This window comes from Vidua chalybeata, chromosome 21 (genome assembly GCF_026979565.1).
Source record: "Vidua chalybeata isolate OUT-0048 chromosome 21, bVidCha1 merged haplotype, whole genome shotgun sequence".
Lineage (NCBI taxonomy): Eukaryota > Metazoa > Chordata > Aves > Passeriformes > Viduidae > Vidua > Vidua chalybeata.
In genome coordinates this window covers 4,968,848-4,985,725 of record NC_071550.1, presented here as the reverse complement: position 1 = coordinate 4,985,725, position 16,878 = coordinate 4,968,848, and the positions used below count along the sequence as shown (strand labels likewise).

General features: G+C 63.2%; 1 protein-coding gene across 1 annotated transcript in view; it reads left to right on the top strand.

Annotated features, from left to right (window-relative positions):
• HMCN2 (hemicentin 2) overlaps positions 1 to 15,923 on the top strand; it is a 32,841-nt gene extending 16,918 nt beyond the window's left edge. The window contains exons 35-79 of the mRNA XM_053962097.1: positions 157 to 324; positions 706 to 819; positions 922 to 1,064; positions 1,213 to 1,363; positions 1,588 to 1,806; positions 2,045 to 2,158; positions 2,224 to 2,411; positions 2,592 to 2,688; positions 2,951 to 3,112; positions 3,506 to 3,619; positions 3,722 to 3,853; positions 4,340 to 4,483; positions 4,584 to 4,743; positions 5,069 to 5,193; positions 5,277 to 5,460; positions 5,629 to 5,726; positions 5,999 to 6,271; positions 6,370 to 6,560; positions 6,636 to 6,717; positions 6,961 to 7,097; positions 7,209 to 7,350; positions 7,530 to 7,677; positions 7,922 to 8,049; positions 8,177 to 8,333; positions 8,434 to 8,555; positions 8,794 to 8,958; positions 9,045 to 9,152; positions 9,230 to 9,364; positions 9,647 to 9,781; positions 9,900 to 10,084; positions 10,383 to 10,596; positions 10,760 to 10,894; positions 10,974 to 11,164; positions 11,249 to 11,330; positions 11,457 to 11,726; positions 12,461 to 12,610; positions 12,826 to 12,963; positions 13,104 to 13,225; positions 13,332 to 13,569; positions 13,685 to 13,747; positions 13,841 to 13,969; positions 14,070 to 14,390; positions 14,593 to 14,712; positions 14,948 to 15,074; positions 15,195 to 15,923. Coding sequence (XP_053818072.1) covers positions 157 to 324; positions 706 to 819; positions 922 to 1,064; positions 1,213 to 1,363; positions 1,588 to 1,806; positions 2,045 to 2,158; positions 2,224 to 2,411; positions 2,592 to 2,688; positions 2,951 to 3,112; positions 3,506 to 3,619; positions 3,722 to 3,853; positions 4,340 to 4,483; positions 4,584 to 4,743; positions 5,069 to 5,193; positions 5,277 to 5,460; positions 5,629 to 5,726; positions 5,999 to 6,271; positions 6,370 to 6,560; positions 6,636 to 6,717; positions 6,961 to 7,097; positions 7,209 to 7,350; positions 7,530 to 7,677; positions 7,922 to 8,049; positions 8,177 to 8,333; positions 8,434 to 8,555; positions 8,794 to 8,958; positions 9,045 to 9,152; positions 9,230 to 9,364; positions 9,647 to 9,781; positions 9,900 to 10,084; positions 10,383 to 10,596; positions 10,760 to 10,894; positions 10,974 to 11,164; positions 11,249 to 11,330; positions 11,457 to 11,726; positions 12,461 to 12,610; positions 12,826 to 12,963; positions 13,104 to 13,225; positions 13,332 to 13,569; positions 13,685 to 13,747; positions 13,841 to 13,969; positions 14,070 to 14,390; positions 14,593 to 14,712; positions 14,948 to 15,074; positions 15,195 to 15,537 — 7,064 coding nt within the window. The 3' untranslated portion in view covers positions 15,538 to 15,923. The remainder of the gene's footprint in view (positions 1 to 156; positions 325 to 705; positions 820 to 921; positions 1,065 to 1,212; positions 1,364 to 1,587; positions 1,807 to 2,044; positions 2,159 to 2,223; positions 2,412 to 2,591; positions 2,689 to 2,950; positions 3,113 to 3,505; positions 3,620 to 3,721; positions 3,854 to 4,339; positions 4,484 to 4,583; positions 4,744 to 5,068; positions 5,194 to 5,276; positions 5,461 to 5,628; positions 5,727 to 5,998; positions 6,272 to 6,369; positions 6,561 to 6,635; positions 6,718 to 6,960; positions 7,098 to 7,208; positions 7,351 to 7,529; positions 7,678 to 7,921; positions 8,050 to 8,176; positions 8,334 to 8,433; positions 8,556 to 8,793; positions 8,959 to 9,044; positions 9,153 to 9,229; positions 9,365 to 9,646; positions 9,782 to 9,899; positions 10,085 to 10,382; positions 10,597 to 10,759; positions 10,895 to 10,973; positions 11,165 to 11,248; positions 11,331 to 11,456; positions 11,727 to 12,460; positions 12,611 to 12,825; positions 12,964 to 13,103; positions 13,226 to 13,331; positions 13,570 to 13,684; positions 13,748 to 13,840; positions 13,970 to 14,069; positions 14,391 to 14,592; positions 14,713 to 14,947; positions 15,075 to 15,194) is intronic.
• Positions 15,924 to 16,878: the final 955 nt, after the last annotated feature.

The window sequence follows — 16,878 nt, the reverse complement described above, 5'->3', positions numbered from 1 at the left end:
TTTGGAGGGCAGCAGGACAGGGCAGAGTCAAGCTGGCACAGGCGGTGTCAAATCCAACTCCCTGAACTTGGATCATGCTCTCTGGTGGGGGGATGAAGCACTGGGAAGCCTAAGTGTGTGCTAGTGCTGATCTAACACACAACCACGTCTCTGCAGCCAGTCCCACCTTTGCTCGAGATGATGCTGCTGCAGAAGAAGTGACAGTGATCATCAACAACCCCATCTCCCTGGTCTGTGAGGCCCTGCCATACCCATCTCCCAACATCACCTGGCTCAAGGACGAGGTTCCTCTCAAAGCATCTAGAAATGTCCTCCTGCTCCCTGGTACCGTGCTGCTGTCCACTGGCTCTGCATGACTGTGGTGGCCCCTTGTTGTGTATGCCCTGGGGAGTGGGAGTGGGGCCTTTTCTTGGTGTGGCTGGGGTCCAGCACAGTGGGATGGTGACAAATCGTCATCCTGCAGGACCTGAGGGCCCAGGGTTCAGCTGCATGCTGCTCTTCCACGTCCTGCATCCTCTGATTGTAACGAGCCTCCTCAGTGCTGGTTTTTATAAGCCTGGGACTGGGCTCTAGAAGAGCATTAGACCCCCTCCAGCCAGGCTTGCAGGTGCTCAGCAGGTCCCTAGAGATGCCTTCAGGTGCTGCATGGGGGGAGAGAGCTGCGGCTGTGAGCAGCAACCCTCTCAGGAGACCCCCTTTGCCCAGGTGGCCAAGGGCTGCAGATCCTGAACGCCCAGGAGGAGGACACAGGCACCTACAGCTGCATCGTGGCCAACGAAGACGGGGAGGCTGTGAAGAACTACGCTGTGAAGGTTCTGGGTGAGGGAGATCCCCACGTCCTTCCTAATTCCTGCAGTGACCCCACCACTGTAACCGGGCCAGTGCTGCTTCCTTTTGCTTCCCTTTGTCTTTCCCCACCAGTTCCTCCTTGGATTGCCAGAGAGGATCCTTTGGGGGAATTTGCCGTGAAAGAGGTGAAAACGAGGGTGAACAGCACAGTGGTGCTGGAGTGTGAGACCTGGGCTGTGCCCGAGCCGACCATCCGGTGGTACAAGGACAAGCAGGTGAGGTCCCAGCTGTGACCAGGGAGGAGCTGCTGGGTTTGGGGACTGTCCCAGCTGGATGGAGTGGGAAGATTCCCTTTGTACGGCTGGCTCTGCCCCACTCCTGAGTGTGTAATCCTCCTCCTGCCCTTCCCTTTCTTCCCTTCAGCTCCTGGCAAGCTCCGAACACCTCCAGATCCTCAGTGAGGGGCAGGTCCTCCAGATCCAAGCAGCTGCTGTCTCAGATTCGGGGCACTACACCTGCGTGGCCACCAATGCTGTGGGTGAAGATGACAGGGACTTCATCGTGCACGTCCAAGGTGAGCCCTGGGCAGAGAGCCAGCACCCAGAGCAGGGGGTGTCTCAGCAAGAGCAGGGGTCCTCAGGGTCACTTGAGAGCACAGAGAACGGTGAGCAGGAAAAAAAGTTTAAGCCTGCTGGAAAACAACAAAGATCTCCTCAGCTCCAGTGAGGGCAGATGCTGTGGGTACAGCTGGGGGTCAATGTCCCTGTTCCCACAGCTGACCACAGCCTGTCCCCGCAGTGCCCCCCATCTTCCAGCAGCAAACGGACCCCAGAGAAGCCCTTGAGATCTTCTATCGGGAGGAAGACCAGGATGGGGAGGTGACAGAGCATCGACAGGCTGTCCTTGGCCAGCCCACCGCCCTCTACTGCGACACCAGTGCCATCCCACCGCCCCAGCTCACCTGGTACAAGGATGGGGAGCCCCTCTCCCCTGGCCTGGGGGTGCTGATGCTGCAAGGTAATGGGTAGCGGGTGTGAACCCCCACTGTGGGGCCTGGGGGTGGTCCTGCAGCAGCCTTGTGGGTTGAGAGCATCCATAGCATGGAGGAGGATGGATCCTGTCCCCTTCCTCCTGCCACCACACACAGCACCCCTGGGACCTCTGAGCAGGGCACAGGGCTCTGTGCAGGGCAGGGCTGGGGGATATCCCACAGACCCTTCCCTGTGCCCTGCCCCAAGCCTGTCCCGTGTCACAGGGGGCCGGGTGCTGCAGCTGCAGGCGGTGCAGGAGGAGGACAGGGGCAGGTACACCTGCGAGGCGGCCAACGCTGCGGGGCGGGACCGCCTGCACTACGAGCTGGAGGTGCTGAGTGAGTACAGGGACAGGGGACGTTGGACTGGGGCACGTGGCAGCCCCATAACCACCTGCCTCCAGCTGCCCCGGCCATCCATGGTGGCACAGAAGACCCGGTGGAGGAGGTGACGGCCACCATCAATGACACTGTCCGCTTTGAGTGCGAAGCTACCGGGCACCCAGAGCCCACAGTGTCCTGGCTCTGGAATGATCTCCCCATAGAGGCTGGCCCACGGCACCAGCTCCTGGAGGGTGGAACAGTCCTGCAGGTTGGTGTTCCCCTAAGCAGGTGGCTGTGCTGGGGAGAGACACAGGAGACAGCGGATGGAGGGGATGGGGGCATTCTTTCCTCCCAAAGGAGGCTGCCCTGGTCTCACCAAGGTCCCCAAGGAAGCCACAGCATCTCCCCAGCTGGGAGCCCTCAGTGGTGCTCTGCTCCCCCTCCGCAGGTGGCAGTGGTGGAGGCGGGTGACGCCGGGAGTTACACGTGCATGGCTGAGAACCCGGCCGGGTCAGCCGAGAAGCACTTTGCCCTCGCTGTGCAGGGTAAGGCATCTCCCCTTCCCTGGGTCACTGATTTACTGCCCTTCTTCTCTTTCTCCACCAACTGGAGTTTCCTTTGGCTCTGGCACTGCATGGCTGCCTCTGCCGCCTTGTGCTGGTCACGCTCGCCCTGTGCGAGGAGGTTGAGGTGCCACGGGCTCCGAGCAGGCGAGGGGCTCGGAAACCCTGCTCGGTGTTTCCTCCTGGGGAGGCCTCCACGGTGATGGCTGCCCTTTGGCACTGTCTTTTGGGTGCACTGGAGCAGAAGTTCCCTGGAGTGTGGGTACAGACCCCGAAAACGTCGATGGCATTGTCAATGGCAGCGTCTCACTCGTGTGTGACATCCAATCCCACCCGGCTGCAGAGATCACCTGGTACAAGGATGGTCACATCCTGAGGCTTGGAGAGGAGGTGACTGTCACCCGAGGTATGTTGGGATGAGCCAGAATCACTGCCTGTGCCCCAGCTCTTGACAGCGAGCTCTAGGTGCCCTAATTCCCCTTTTCTGGGTGCCACGTGTGGGTCCCGAGCTCAGCCTTTGGGCTGTGTGACACACTAATGACACTGCTGAGTGATCCCCTCTGGAGAGGACCAAGGGCTGCATCCTGCAGAACTCCATGCTGCTGCTTCCTGGGAGCTCAGTGCCCTTTCCTGTGGGGCACAGCAAGGCTTTGGACATCAAAGATGGGAATTCAATGTCCAAACTCCTTTTGCATGGAGCTTGGCCAGGTGCTGGGGGATCAGTCAGCTTGCTGGTATAATGGCCCGGACCGGGTTCTGCTCCAGGCTGTCCTGATTCCCTGCTCTCCACTTCTGCCAGGCTCTAGGGTGCTGCAGATCCCTCACCTGCAGCTCTCCAGCTCGGGCACATACACGTGCATGGCACTGAACGTGGCCAGGCAGGATCAGAAAAGCTTCATCCTCACCATCCATGGTAAGCAGTGAGGGCTCAGCCAGGAGCTGTCCCCCGAGCACAGCTGAGGAGCTGACAGTGAGCCCTGGTCTGTCTCACCCTGTCCCTGCTCATCCTCCTCAGAACCCCCAGGCACGCAGGAGCCACAGCAGGAGGCGCTTGAAGCTGACATGGGGACGCCCCTCGTCCTGACCTGCCGCGTCACTGGTGTGGCCGTGCCCACTGTCACCTGGCTGAAGGACGGGCGCCCGCTGGGTGTGTGTGCAGGGCAGCGCTGGGCCAGGCTGCCACCCCGAGCCTCGCTGCTGCTGCCCTCCAAGCAGTCCTGCCTCAGTTTCCCAACTTCTAACCCTGCTGCAAGAGACCCTCAGGGCTGCACAGGGAGGGTACACAGGGCATGAAGGGTCTGGCCTTTTCCCTGCACGCTTTCAAGAGACCTCAGGTTCATTCCTGAGGCTCAAAGCAATGGGATGTGGGCACAAGACGTGATGGAGGGATATGCAGGGGGTGAGCTCTTTCGGTACCAGCCCTTGGGGTGCTTGCTGGCACAGGAGTTTGCCCCTAAACCAGTGTCTCTTTTTTCCTGTAAAGCTCCAGCAGTGAACTCTGCAAAAACCCTGCTTTGCTTTAACAGTGTCCCCAACCTGGGTCCAGGGGGGGAAGGGGGAAGCACGACAATGAGCCTGGGGAGGGCTCAGTGGAGGAGCAGTGCTCAGCCCCCTTCCCCCTGTCTCCTTGCAGACATGAGCCCAGAGCAGGGTGTGGTGTCCGGGGGGGCCCAGCTCCTGCTCAGCCCCCTCCAGCCCTTCCACCAGGGCCGATACACCTGCCTGGCACAGGGCCCGGGGGCCGAGACACGCAAGGACTTCGTGGTGCTGGTGCGAGGTAGGGCTTCCCCGAGGCAGCCTGCTCCCTGCGGGCTCTGCCTCAGAGGTGAGCCTTCCTCCCCCTCCTCTTCCTCAGCCTCCCTCTCTCCTCGGTGCAGTGGCCCCCCAGATCAGCAGCTCAGGGGACCCCAGTGAGCACAGCGTGCTGGAGGGCAGCAGGGTGAGGCTGGAGTGCCGGGCAGAGGGGCAGCCCACCCCCCACATCTCCTGGCTGAAGGACGGGCAGCCCCTGGGGCTGCAGCCCCCCTCACACGCCCGGTGAGTCTGGGGGGACACCCCCGGGGCTCAGTGGCCCCACGTGCAAAATTGCTTGGCAAGGCAGGTTGAGCTGTGCTGCTTCTTCCTGTTGCTTGCTCTGGGATGGGCTCATCCCGGCTCTTTGCTGAGAGAACGTCATCCTGGGGTGAACCTCGGAGTCTGGGATGGGGTCACTGTCACCCTGGCAGGGTCCCAGGTGCTGTCCTGACCTTGCAATGTGCCCCAGAATCCTCATCCTTGGCCGTACACTGAGCACAGAGCACTTCTGCCCCAAGGGCACGTTCGGGACGAGCACACGGGTCACTGTGCCACCCTCCCCACGCAGGGTGTCCCCGGATGGCAGCGCCCTGCTCCTTGAGGGGCTGCGAGCTGCCGACTCCGGAGCTTACACGTGCCTGGCCCGGAACAGCCTGGGCGAGGACACGCGGCTGCACACGCTGAACGTGCTGGGTGAGCAGAGCTGGGACCTGCGGGGCAGCGCCAGGGCCACCGCGACCCCGACAGCCCCAGCAGCCCCTCTGTCCCCTCGCCAGTCCCTCCCACCATCGAGAGAGGTGCCGATGACTCGGAGGTGGTCCGTGGCGTCCTGTCCGCCGTGGTGACACTGGAGTGCTGGGCACGGGGGTCCCCTCCGCTGCACGTCAGCTGGCTGAAGGATGGGCTGCCCCTCCGCCTGTCCCCTCATGTCACCCTGCTCTCGGCTGGGCGCATCCTCCGGTGAGAAGTGACCCTGGAGCAATGGTCAGCCGCAGGCTTGGGGGCTGGTAGCCGGCTTTGGATGAGGGCACTGCTGCACCCTGAAGTGGCCGAGTGTCACCTTGGGGAGCAGGGGGTCACCCGGAGCTGACCTGTCCTCCCCATGCCGCGTCCCATCCCACGGGTCAGGATCTCCCAGGCACAGCTCTCCGATGCTGGACTCTACACCTGCATTGTCTCCAGCCGGGCAGGAGTGGCCGACCGCAGCTTCCTCCTGCAGATACAGGGTACAGGGCAGGGGGGTGGGGCGGGCACAGCAGGGGCCACCTGGACACTGCTTTTGTTGGCAGAGCACACGCTGTGCATTGCACCCATCCCCAAGCAGGGTTCTGAGCCATTCCTCACTGCTGGGGTGGGCTTGTCAGGAAAGCAGGACCAGCCTGAGAGCAGTCCCAGAGCATCCTGCAGGAGGGCTGGGCCGCCTCTGGCTGCTCGCAGGACACCAGGGAGTGGCCAAACCCCCCACCCCCGTGTCTGGGGACCTGACTTTTCTCCCCAGTGCCCCCTGTCCTGGAGAGCCCCGAGAGCAGTGAGGAGCAGATGGTGGCTGAGGGCTCCGATGTCACTTTCACCTGCAAAGCCACCGGGTCCCCAGCACCATCAGTGACCTGGCTGAAGAATGGAGAGCCCCTGGGGCTGCAGAGTGCCCAGGTGCCTGGTGGCCCACAGCTGAGCCTGGTGGCCGTGGCACTGGCTGATGCAGGCATTTACTCGTGCCTGGTGGTGAATGAAGTGGGAGAGGTCAGCAAAGCCTTCCACCTCGTGGTGATGGGTGCGTGTCATCCTTCTGGGATTTCAGAAGGGCAGCTTAGCCAACTTTTTGGGAGCAATGAGGGGATGAACCCTCCTGCCTTGCTGTGTGCCTTGCAGAGCCACCCCGTGTCGAGGCTGGGTCCCATCCCACGGAGATATCCATTGCTGTGGGCACCCCTCTAGGGCTCACGTGTGTGGTGACAGGTGTCCCCATGCCCACTGTCACCTGGGAGAAGGATGGACGGCTGCTGGCAGGGCCCTTGCTCGTGTCAGGGAATGAGAGCACCCTCCACATTGACAGCATTGAGGTAGGAGTTCCACTTTTTTCTCCCTGCCTGGGTTTTCTTTTTGTGCCTCAATTTTTCCCTCTCCTGGCTGTGCAGGTGGCTGATGCTGGCTTGTACACCTGCCTGGCCACTAGCCCTGCAGGGGAGGACAGCAGGAGCTTCCATGTCAGCATCCAAGGTAGTGTGATCCCAGCAGTGCAGCGAGGAGAGGGCTAGCAGGGGGGGCTGCAGGATGGTCCAACCCTTGGAGGAACAGAGAGCCAGAACCTCCTTTTATGGGATTGGTGTGGGCTCCACAAGAGGGATCTGGAGCACAGTGATGGTCCTGCAGAGTAGGGGCCTATGCATGACTTATGGGGACAGGGATGGGGGTGTCCAGCCCATGTGGCACACCCTGACCCCCCTGGCCCACGTCCCACAGCACCCCCCAGCATGGCGAGCGCCGGGGAGATCCCCATCATCACGGCTGTGCCAGGGGGGCAGCTCCTCCTGGAGTGCCCAGAGGGTGCTGAGCCCCGCCCCAACATCGAGTGGCGCCGGGAGGGCTCCCTGCTGCAGGTACCTGTGACAGGACCAGGGACGGTCATGGTCAGGGCCCGGGCACCGTCACCAGTGCTGGTGCTGGGGGCGATGCTGGGCGGCTGCTGACGGGGGTCCCGGCGGTTTTAGGACGATGCCCGCAGGCAGGTCCTGGCCCAGGGGCGTTTCCTGCAGGTCCTGGCGGTGGCTGCGGCGGACGGCGGCGAGTACAGCTGCAGGGCCACCAGCGCCCCCGGGGACAGCGGCCCGCGCGTCCGGGTGCAGGTTCACGGTGAGCCCTGCCCGGAGTGCCGGCTCCTTCCCGGTTAAATCCAGCATGTGGGATGTCATAGGGTGTCTTATGGTCGGGTGATGGGATGGCAGGGCTGGACAACACCCAGCCCTCAGTGCTGCTCTGGGCTGGCATCCTCCATCCCTGAGCCTTACCCCACGCTCTGGGTGCTGCTGCAGTGGCCCCGGAGATCCAGGCGGGCCCCGAGGAGGTGAAGGTGCTGCTGAACACCTCGGCCGTGCTGCCGTGCCGGGCAGAGGGGTGGCCCGTGCCCCGGGTGACGTGGCGCAAGGACGGCCAGCTCCTGCCCCTGCCCGGGAGCGACAGGTATGAGGCTCTGTGGTTGGTGGCACTGAGAGCTGGTGCTTAGGTCATGCCACCCTCCACAGCAACAGGTGATTAGTGTGCCAGTCACCCTGCAAAGAGCTGTGCTCTGTCCTCACACCAGCTCAGTGGGCAAGAGCTGCATGTGGCTGCAATGGCACTTGTCACCTTCCCAACCCCTGCTCCCTGTGTGATGCAGCCTGGCCATGCACAGCCCCCACAGCGTTCACCTGCTCTCCCTCCTCAGATTGCAGCTCCTGCCAGGTGGCTCCCTGCAAATTGACCCTGTCCAGGTCCAGGATTTGGGCCATTACCTCTGCATGGCATCCAGCCCTGCTGGCTCTGACCGGCGGGGCCTGGATCTCCACATCCTGGGTAAGCAGGAGAGTCAGATGGATCCCTCCTGGGCTCACCCTCCTGCAACCCAGCACTGCTGGGCTGCCCTCAACAGTGCAATGATGTGCTACTATCCTCTGCTCATGGCTGCCATGTCCTCCCACAGTCCCTCCTGCCATCACGCCTGGGCCCTCCAACCTCACCCTGCTGGCTCAGCAGCCAGCCACGCTGGGCTGTGACGCCTGGGGGACCCCCGAGCCCCACATCAGGTGGGAGAAGGATGGCCGTCCCCTGAACCTGCACCTCCCATCCGGCACCTACAGGTACCTGTACACCAAAGGGTTCCCCTGTAGGGTGGGGTTTGCCCCTCCTGCTGCTCCCTGGGGGACAGAGGCCATCCTGATGTGTGCTCTTCCCACACAGTCTGCAGCCCTTAGGGTCACTGCTCATCTCCAGCCCTGCTCCCCGGGACGAGGGCCGGTTTGAGTGCATCGCCACCAACGCTGCTGGAGAGGCTCGAAAGGCCTTCCTCGTGTCTGTCCATGGTGAGCTCCTGGGGCTGGGGGTCTTGCTGAGTGAGAGTGGCTTTCCCAGGATCTGTCACCACCTCGGCTGTGACATGGGTGTGTTCCAGCCATGCACTGTGTTGGGTGCCCACTCAAGAGCTGGGCTTGGGGGTGGACAAGAGGGGAAGAGAAATACTCGTGCCCATAGGAGCAGGGACAGAATCCTCTTCAACATTTGCCATACAGCCCTGCTCACCTCCCTCCCTCCTTTCTCCAGTGCCCCCCACCATCGCTGATGACCTTACGGATGTGGTTGTCACCCGGCTGTCCCCTGCGGTCCTCACCTGCTACGCCTCGGGCGTGCCCCCCCCCGCGGTGTCATGGAGCAAGGAGGGGGCTCAGCTGGGCAGCAGAGGAGGGGGCTACCGGGTCCTGCCCAGAGGTACAGCACGGGGCAGCAGGGCCCGGGAGGGGACAGGGGTCCCTGCCAGCCCTGCCGCCGCCTCCCCTCTGCCTGCTGTTTTCCAGGAGCCCTGGAGATCCGGCAGGCGCTGCCTGCACACTCCGGCCGCTACACCTGCACGGCTCGGAGCGCCGCGGGCACGGCCCGGAAGCACCTCTGGCTCACAGTGCACGGTAAAACCAGCTCCAGGGTCCTGCTGCTGCGGGTCCTGCGCCCTCTTCCCAGGGTAGCACTTCCCTGCCCTTCACAGAGCCCCCTGCCTTGAAGCCCCTGCCTGGCATGGTGATGGTGATGGTCAACACCAGCGTGGTGCTGTCCTGTGAGGCCACGGGCGTCCCCCGGCCGGAGGTCACCTGGCAAAAGGATGGTGTTGGCATCACTGGAGGTGAGCAGGAGTGAGCTGGGGGCTGGCAGAGCCCACATTACCTGCCAGCCTTTACCTAGGGGGAGATGTAGGTGCCAGGGGTTTGTAGGAACCCTGGCAGGGTGTGGGGTGTCACTGTGCGTGGGTGCTGCTGGCTGCTGTCCTTGGTGGGTGTGGTGGCCGCTGGAGCTGTTCCATGGCGACTCCTTGGGAAGAGGCACTCTGTGGGGGAAGCAGTCCCTGCACGTCATCCATCTGTGCCTCGGCTCAGCTGTGCTGCCCCATCCCGTCCATTTCTGCCAGGGTCTGGGCTGAAGGTGCTCCCCAACGGGCAGCTCCGTTTCCTCCGAGCAGCCCCAGAGGACGCAGGTACCTACCTGTGCATGGCTCGCAACCCCTCGGGCACCGCTGCGGGGAGGACCAGGCTCATTGTGCAAGGTACAGCAGCCATCAGAGCCCCGGTGCTCCCCCCTCTGCTCAGCCCCTGCCCAGCACCGCTCAGCAAAACGTGGCTGCCAAGCTGCGAGCAAGTCCCTGCCCCTTGTGCCCCATCCAGTGCCCCCCGTCATTGCTGCCGGCCCGCTGGAGCTGGCGGTCCTGGAGGGGCTGGAGGTGCTGCTGCCCTGTGCCGCCCGTGGTGTGCCCGAGCCTCGCGTGTCCTGGAGCCGGGAGGGAGCGCTGGTGCCGGGCGGGAAGGCCACGGTCCTGCCCTCCGGGGAGCTGCTGCTGCGGGATGTCCAGGTGAGCACTGTCCCCTAGGGCCGCTGTGAGGTTGGAGTGATGAGGAACAAGTGTCTCCTGCTGCTGAAGAGCTTTTGGCTGTTTGTGGATACATCTGGCAGAGAGAGAGCCCCGTGCAGTCCTGTGCCACAGGCTGGAGGGTTGGGGCAGTGTGGGGTTGCTAATGTGGGCTGGGAAAAGCGGCTCTGTCCAAAGCGTGACTTTTTAGGTGCACAAGAACCAGCAGAGCTGTAGCTCAGCGAGCCAGGGCTGCAGCTGGAGCCCGGAGTCAAGATGACTCCCTCTCATCCTCATACAGGAAGGGGACGCTGGGAGCTACTCCTGCACCGCGGTGAACTCTGCTGGGAGGGCCGTTCGCCGGCTCTCCCTCTCCATCCACACCCTGCCCACCTTCACCCACCTGCCCACAGACATCACCCTGAGCCGCGGCGAGAGGCTGGAGCTGGTGTGTGCCGCAGTGGGCAGCCCCCAGCCCCGCGTCTCCTGGACGGCCAACGGGCAGCTCGTCACTGGTACCTGGGCAGGGGCAGAGGATGCTGAACGTGGCGGAGAATGCGATCCTGGTGCTACCCTTGTCGCACCTTTCAGGATCCCCGGGGTGCCAGCACGTCTGGCCGTGGGGGGTTGTAACCAGCTGATCGCCAACCACCCTTTTTGGGGGTTTGCACCCCGCAGATGGCGCGTCGGGGCACAGCGGGCGGAGCATCCTGCGGCGGGAGGCAGCCGCACCCACGGACAGCGGGACCTACGTCTGCCACGCCGAGAACAGCGCCGGGGCCATCAGGGCCACTGTCTTCGTCTCTGTCAGAGGTAAGCGCTGGCAGGGAAACAGCCACATTTTTAGTGCCCGGCCAGCTCACCTCCTCTGCCACCCCTTTCCCTTTCCCAGAGGCACCCGTCATACGGGGGGACGCCAGCACCTACCAGGTGGAGCACTCCGGAGGTGATGCCCTCCTCGACTGCCACGCCCAGGGTCACCCCGAGCCCCTCATCCGCTGGAGCAAGGACGGGGTGCCGGTGGTGGCCCGTGGGCGCCTGCACCAGCTGCAGAATGGCTCCCTGGCCATCCGTGCTGTGGGGGTGAGCAGGGCCTGGGGGGTGCTGGCACATCTCAGGGTGCTTTCCTGGCACAGCAAAATGTGCTGATGCTGTTGGTCCTGCTAGAGCACCGATGTGGGGCAGTACCAGTGTGTGGCAGAGAATGATGCAGGCACAGCAGCAAAAGTTGTCACCCTCGTTCTGCAGAGTGAGTGCTGGTCCCCTCTGCACCCTTCTTTTAAGGAACTGCAAACCATGTCACCTCTCAGCCCCTCAACTGGCCCTGCTCCGTGGGGAATGCTGCATCACTACCTGCATCCCTTTCCCTGCCCAGGTGCCCCTGTGGTGACAGTGACACCAGCAGAGGTGAGGGTCCATGCTGGGCAGCAGGTGCTGCTGCACTGTGTCGTGTCAGGGGAGCCCACCCCGTCTGTGGAGTGGCAGCGGGACGGGGACACACTGCCCGAGGGTCCCCACGCTCGTGTCCTGCCCAATGCCACCCTGTTCCTGCCCTCTGTTGCCCACCGTGATGCCGGCAGCTACTCCTGCCTCGCCCGCAATGCCCTGGGCTCTGCTGTGGCCCACACCTCCCTGGATGTCCAAGGTGGGTGTCTGCCCCTGGCCCGGGGGCTTTGGCTGGCCCGGGGGGCTGGGGCTGCCTGCAGGGCTGTTACACCCGGGGTAGGACCTCCAGCGTGGTGGTGTGGAGTGACATTGCCTTGCTTGTTCTACCCCCTGTGACTCATACTCTGCTTTGTCTTCTCCTCTCATGCACTGGAGGCCTGAGCCCAAGCAGACCCTGTCCCGAGCAGCCACCGCGTGCCAGCCCTCACTTGCCTCTCCTTGGCCTTCCTGCCTTAGTTGCCCATGATTAAATTCCCCTCTCCCAGGGGCTCTGCTGAATGCACAGACGCATCCTTTCCTGCTGCCCCTCGGGAGCAGAGAGCCAGGCTGGAGGAATTGCCAGGTGCCCTGTGTGCCCTTGTGTGGCTGGTGGCATTTTGCTGCCAGGCACGCTGGAGAAGCAAATAAAAACCTGAGGCTATGCCAGGACCTTGAGGTTGATACAGAGCAGGGTTTGGGGGTGCCAGTGCCTGTTGGTGTGATGAGGCACAGAGGGCCACACTCCCAACATCCCTTGTCAACATGGCACTGTGCCTGGAACCATGGGGTCTCTGGGGACTGTGCTGCAGCCAGGCAGGGTCACTGCCTGCCTTGCTCTGGCTGCTTTCACCTCCAGAAAACAAGCTTTTTTTGACAAGCAAATTAGTAAGAGGGGAGTCAGGCAAGGGAGCGCAGTCCCAGCGTTGCTGCCTGACCCCATCCCATTTGCCCCAGGGGAGCTGCACCAGGTGCGGGGCAGCCTGGTCGGTGTCATCAATGGCCACAAGCTCGGTGCCTCCACCCTTGATGCCAGCGTGCTGGGTGACTCTCAATCCAGCACCGCCGCCCTCCGGAGCAGCATTGGGAGCATTCCACCTGCCATAGGTGGGTGGACATTTGTACCCTCACCCTTGTGAGAGTTTTGACCTCTGTCAGATGTAAATCTTAGGGGAAAGGTTTTTATTTCTTTTTTTTTCCCCTAAAAGCAAACCTTTTTTCCCCCAAACCTTCCACTGTGGGCAGGGAGGGGTGGGACAGCCTGGGTGCCCCCCCAGGAGGGTGCTGGCTCCGTGGTGACACCCTTTCTTCCCCATTCCCAGGGCCGCTGATGCGGGTGCTGGTGACCATCATCGCCCCCATTTACTGCTCCTTGGCACACGCCAGCGGGGCAGCCCAGAACGGCTTCCTGCTCTCGCAGGGCACCTTCCAGCACGAGTCACTGCTGCACTTTGCCACAGGTGAGGCGTCTCTGACAGGACAGCCCGCTCAGCTCCTGGGGAAGCTCAGCCTCCCTCTCCCCCGGGCACCATCCCTGATCCAGGAGTGGAGCTGTGTGTGGGGGTGCTGTGGGGTGCTGATCACCGTCCCCCCCTTGCAGGGGAGCTCCTGCGGGTCACCCACCTCGCCCGGGGCGCGGGTGGCGCTGGCGCTCTGCAGCTGGACAGCGTCATCAGCGGCTCCGTGCCGGAGAGCTTTGGCGATGCCGTGCTGCTGCTGCAGGTGCTGGCACTGCTCGTTATTCCCATGGGAACCGCGATTCCCATGCCGGGAGCACGGGGGGGGGGGGGGGGTCCATGGCCTGACCCCCCTCCCTGCCCCTCCCCAGGACTTCAGCGAGCGCTACGTGCGGACGGGCGCGGGGCAGCTCTCCGGGGGCTCGGTGCAGAGCTTCCTGCGGGATGGGCGCCTCGTCCGTGCCCACTGCAATCACACCATCGTGTTCGACCCCCCCGTGGGGCCACAGCCCCCCCGGGTGCAGCACCTCCGGGCCAGAGCCATCACAGCCTCCTACGACCCAGGCAGACAGGAGCTCCACTTCCAGCTCCGAGCCTCGCTCGATGCGGGTAACCAGGGGAGTCCCCAGCATGGGGATGGAGATCTGTTGTTCTGGGTGTCTGTGAGGGTGCAAAGGCCATGTCCCTGCAGTGACATGTCACATTCTCTCTGCTCAATTCACAGGTGCTGATAGAGACCAGTGCCCACTGGGATTCATCCCGGACCCTGGGCAGCTGTACTGCATGGGTACGGACCCTTCCTGAGGGGGCATGGGGGCAGCAAGGGGCACCTGGTGCCACTTGCCTGTCCCCCCAACCCTGTCCTCTCTCTGCTCCCCAGATGTTGATGAATGCACCGAGGGGTCCCATGCCTGCCGCTACAACCAGATCTGCCAGAACGCCGCCGGGTCCTACAGCTGCTCCTGCCCTCCCGGCTACCGCACGCTGGGCACTGGCTGGCCTTGCTTGGGTACGAGCTGGGCTCTCAGGGTCCATGGTCACCCCCCTGCCCTGTTCCAGCCTCAGGTTCCCCCATCCAGCTGCAGCTCCCCACCTCTTTCCTCCCCTAGATGTCAACGAGTGCCTGAATTTCCCCCCACCGTGTGCCTTCGAGTGCCGCAACCTGCGGGGCTCCTACGAGTGCCTGTGCCCCGCTGGCAAGACCGTGCTGCCGGGAGGACGGTGTGGCACAGCAGGGATGGAGGGAGGGGACACAGAGAGCAGCGTGCCCCGGGACACTCCCCTGCGCCGGCAGGGGCCGAGCAGCCGCCCACGGGGACGATCCTTCTACAGCCAGCTCGCCCTGCGCCGCGTGGCCAAGGATGCAGGGATGGGTGCCCGGGGCCCCCCCTGCCCCACGGGCTACATCAGGAGGAATGGCACCTGCACTGGTGAGCGTGCTCTGGGGAAGGGTGTTGAAGGGAGTTCAGAGACTATTTTGCCCCCAAAAGGTACCTCGTGTCCTTCTTGCTGCCCCGTCCACAACTTTGTTTGTGTGGCTGGGAAGGGGAGGTGAGAGCCAGGCTGGTCCAAGGCAGTGGCACCAGAGGGGTCTGATCCTCCCCTCTTGCCTTCACCCCTCTCATCCCACAGATCTCGATGAGTGTCAGACACTGAACCAGTGCCAGCACGAGTGCAGGAACAGCCTGGGCAGCTACCGCTGCCTCTGCCCCACTGGCTACCGGCTGCTGTCCAACGGGAAGACCTGCCACGGTCAGTGCAGGGGTGCCAGGGGGGTGACCCGACCCCATGGTGCCCTGGGTGTCATCTTTTTGGGGCTGCAAGTCTTTCTCCTTTCTCGGGATGGCTGTTCCCAGCCTCAGCTCTCCACAGTCTGAGTGCTCATGTCTCACTGCCTCAGTGTCCAGGCAGATGTGGGAGCATGGGGGATTGAACCCCCACCTCAGCCACCCCAGCACCCTCAGACCTGTCCCCTCTCTCCCTGCAGATGTGGATGAGTGCACGGAGGGCACAATCCAGTGTGCCTCGAGCCAGATGTGCTTCAACACCCGTGGAGGTGCCCGGTGCATGGATGTGCCGTGCCCAGCTGGGTACCGGAGAGGCTCCAGCCCAGGGTGAGTCGTGCTGTGGGGCTGGGAGTGCCCATCCCGCTCTGCCCACCTCACCATGACCCCGAGTGGTCCTGTCCACTCTCCGGCACGAACCACATCCCACATTCCCCATCTCTCGTGCAGGCTGTGCGTGGGTCGCTGCCCCCCGTTCTGCGGCCCGGCCGGCCCCCCTACGCTGCAGCACCAGCTGCTCCCGCTGCCCCTCGGCATCGCTGCCCGCCGGGACGTGGTGCGCCTCACCCCGGCCTCCGCCCTGCGCCACCGCCCCGTCTTCAGGCTGCTGGAGCAGGACCCCGAGAGCCCCTTCGCCCTCCGCACCGAGCAGGGCCAGGGCGTCATCTCCACCCTGCGGCCGCTGCGGGAGCCCGGCACCCACCGGCTCAAGGTGCAGGCGCTGCTCCCAGACGGGCAGCGAGCACCCAGCATCTTCCTCCTCTTCATCTCTGTCTCGCCCTACCCTTACTGACACAGCCCAGGGACAGGAGGGGACGCCGCAGGGTCATTTCTCCTCCTGTCCCTCCCCACCCCATCGGTGGGGCACGTGGCTCAGGGAACGCTGAGCTTGTACCTCTTCTGTCCCTCCCAGACCCCCCTCGCCTCTCAGCTGTGTTCCTTTCACCCAGGGCCGGGCCCTGACTCAGCAGGAGAGTCAGGATCCCAGGGGGATAAGATGTCCCACCAACCTCCTGCAATCAGGTCCCAGATCCCAGAACAAACACAGCTCTGGATGGCCTTGGCTGCTATCAGTCCCCAAATGTGGGGGGTGGGAAGATGAACTGCGTGACAGTGGCCAGCAAGGGTCCCACCAGGGTGCAGGGAGGCATTCCCTGGGCTGGGGAGGGTGTGGGGCACCCCAGCATTAACCATTATTAAATTGAAATAGTCTTTTTGTTTGTTTGTTTTTTTAAATCCACTTGGTCTCTGTGCACTCTTATTGATTTATGTTTTGTGGCTAAATATTAGCTGTGCCTGAAGAAGGCAGCTTCCTTCAGTGTGTGGGAGAATTCCCAGGGCTTTGGACACCTCCCTGCCTGGCCTTGGACCATAAAAGGGAGGTTGTCTGGATGTAGCAATGCCAGAAGGCCAATGTCCAGCCCTGAAGGTCCAATCCTGCCCTAGTGTCAAGCCCCTCAAGCAGCAAGAGCAGGATGTGGCCTCTCTGCCCATGGTGAAGATGGAGGCTGCTCCCTAAACACTGTTTCAGTCCTAGCTGATGCTGTGGGATGTGGGCTGCTGGCCCCAGGAGACACGAGCCCACAGCCACCAGGGCTGGGCCATAGAGGCTGATGGTGGCCGTGCACCTCCCGTGGTCAGATCCCGTCACTGGAGCTGGCTCTTGCTGCACCTGTCTGAGATTCCCCTAAACATCTCTGTCCTTTGGGATGGAGCTTTCCTGTCCTCCAAAGCCAGGTCTGCTGTGGGTCTGGGGTGCTCTGAGGATGTGTGAGGGGGGAAAGGTGAGTTTGGCCCCATGGACAGCCCTCTGCCCCCATCCCCTCCTGCCCACCCTGGCTCCTGCATTGCCTCCTGATGGAGGTTCAAATAAATCCAACCTTCCCCCTCCTTGCTGGCCTGGGGAGGAAAGTCAGGTGCTGCAGAGCACCATCTCTCCTCTGCCCCCATTTTCCCACTCCTCAGGGGCAGGTGACTCCGTGGAGTCCCCCAGGGGCGATGACACCCGTGGGTGCTCTGTGGAGGTCGCTGAGGAGGTCAGGAGTGGGGGGAGAGCTGTGGTAGCACCCAGAGCAGCCAGGCAGGGCTTGGGGCTGGGCACTGGTTCCATCCCGGCCCGGGGACAGCTTCTCCC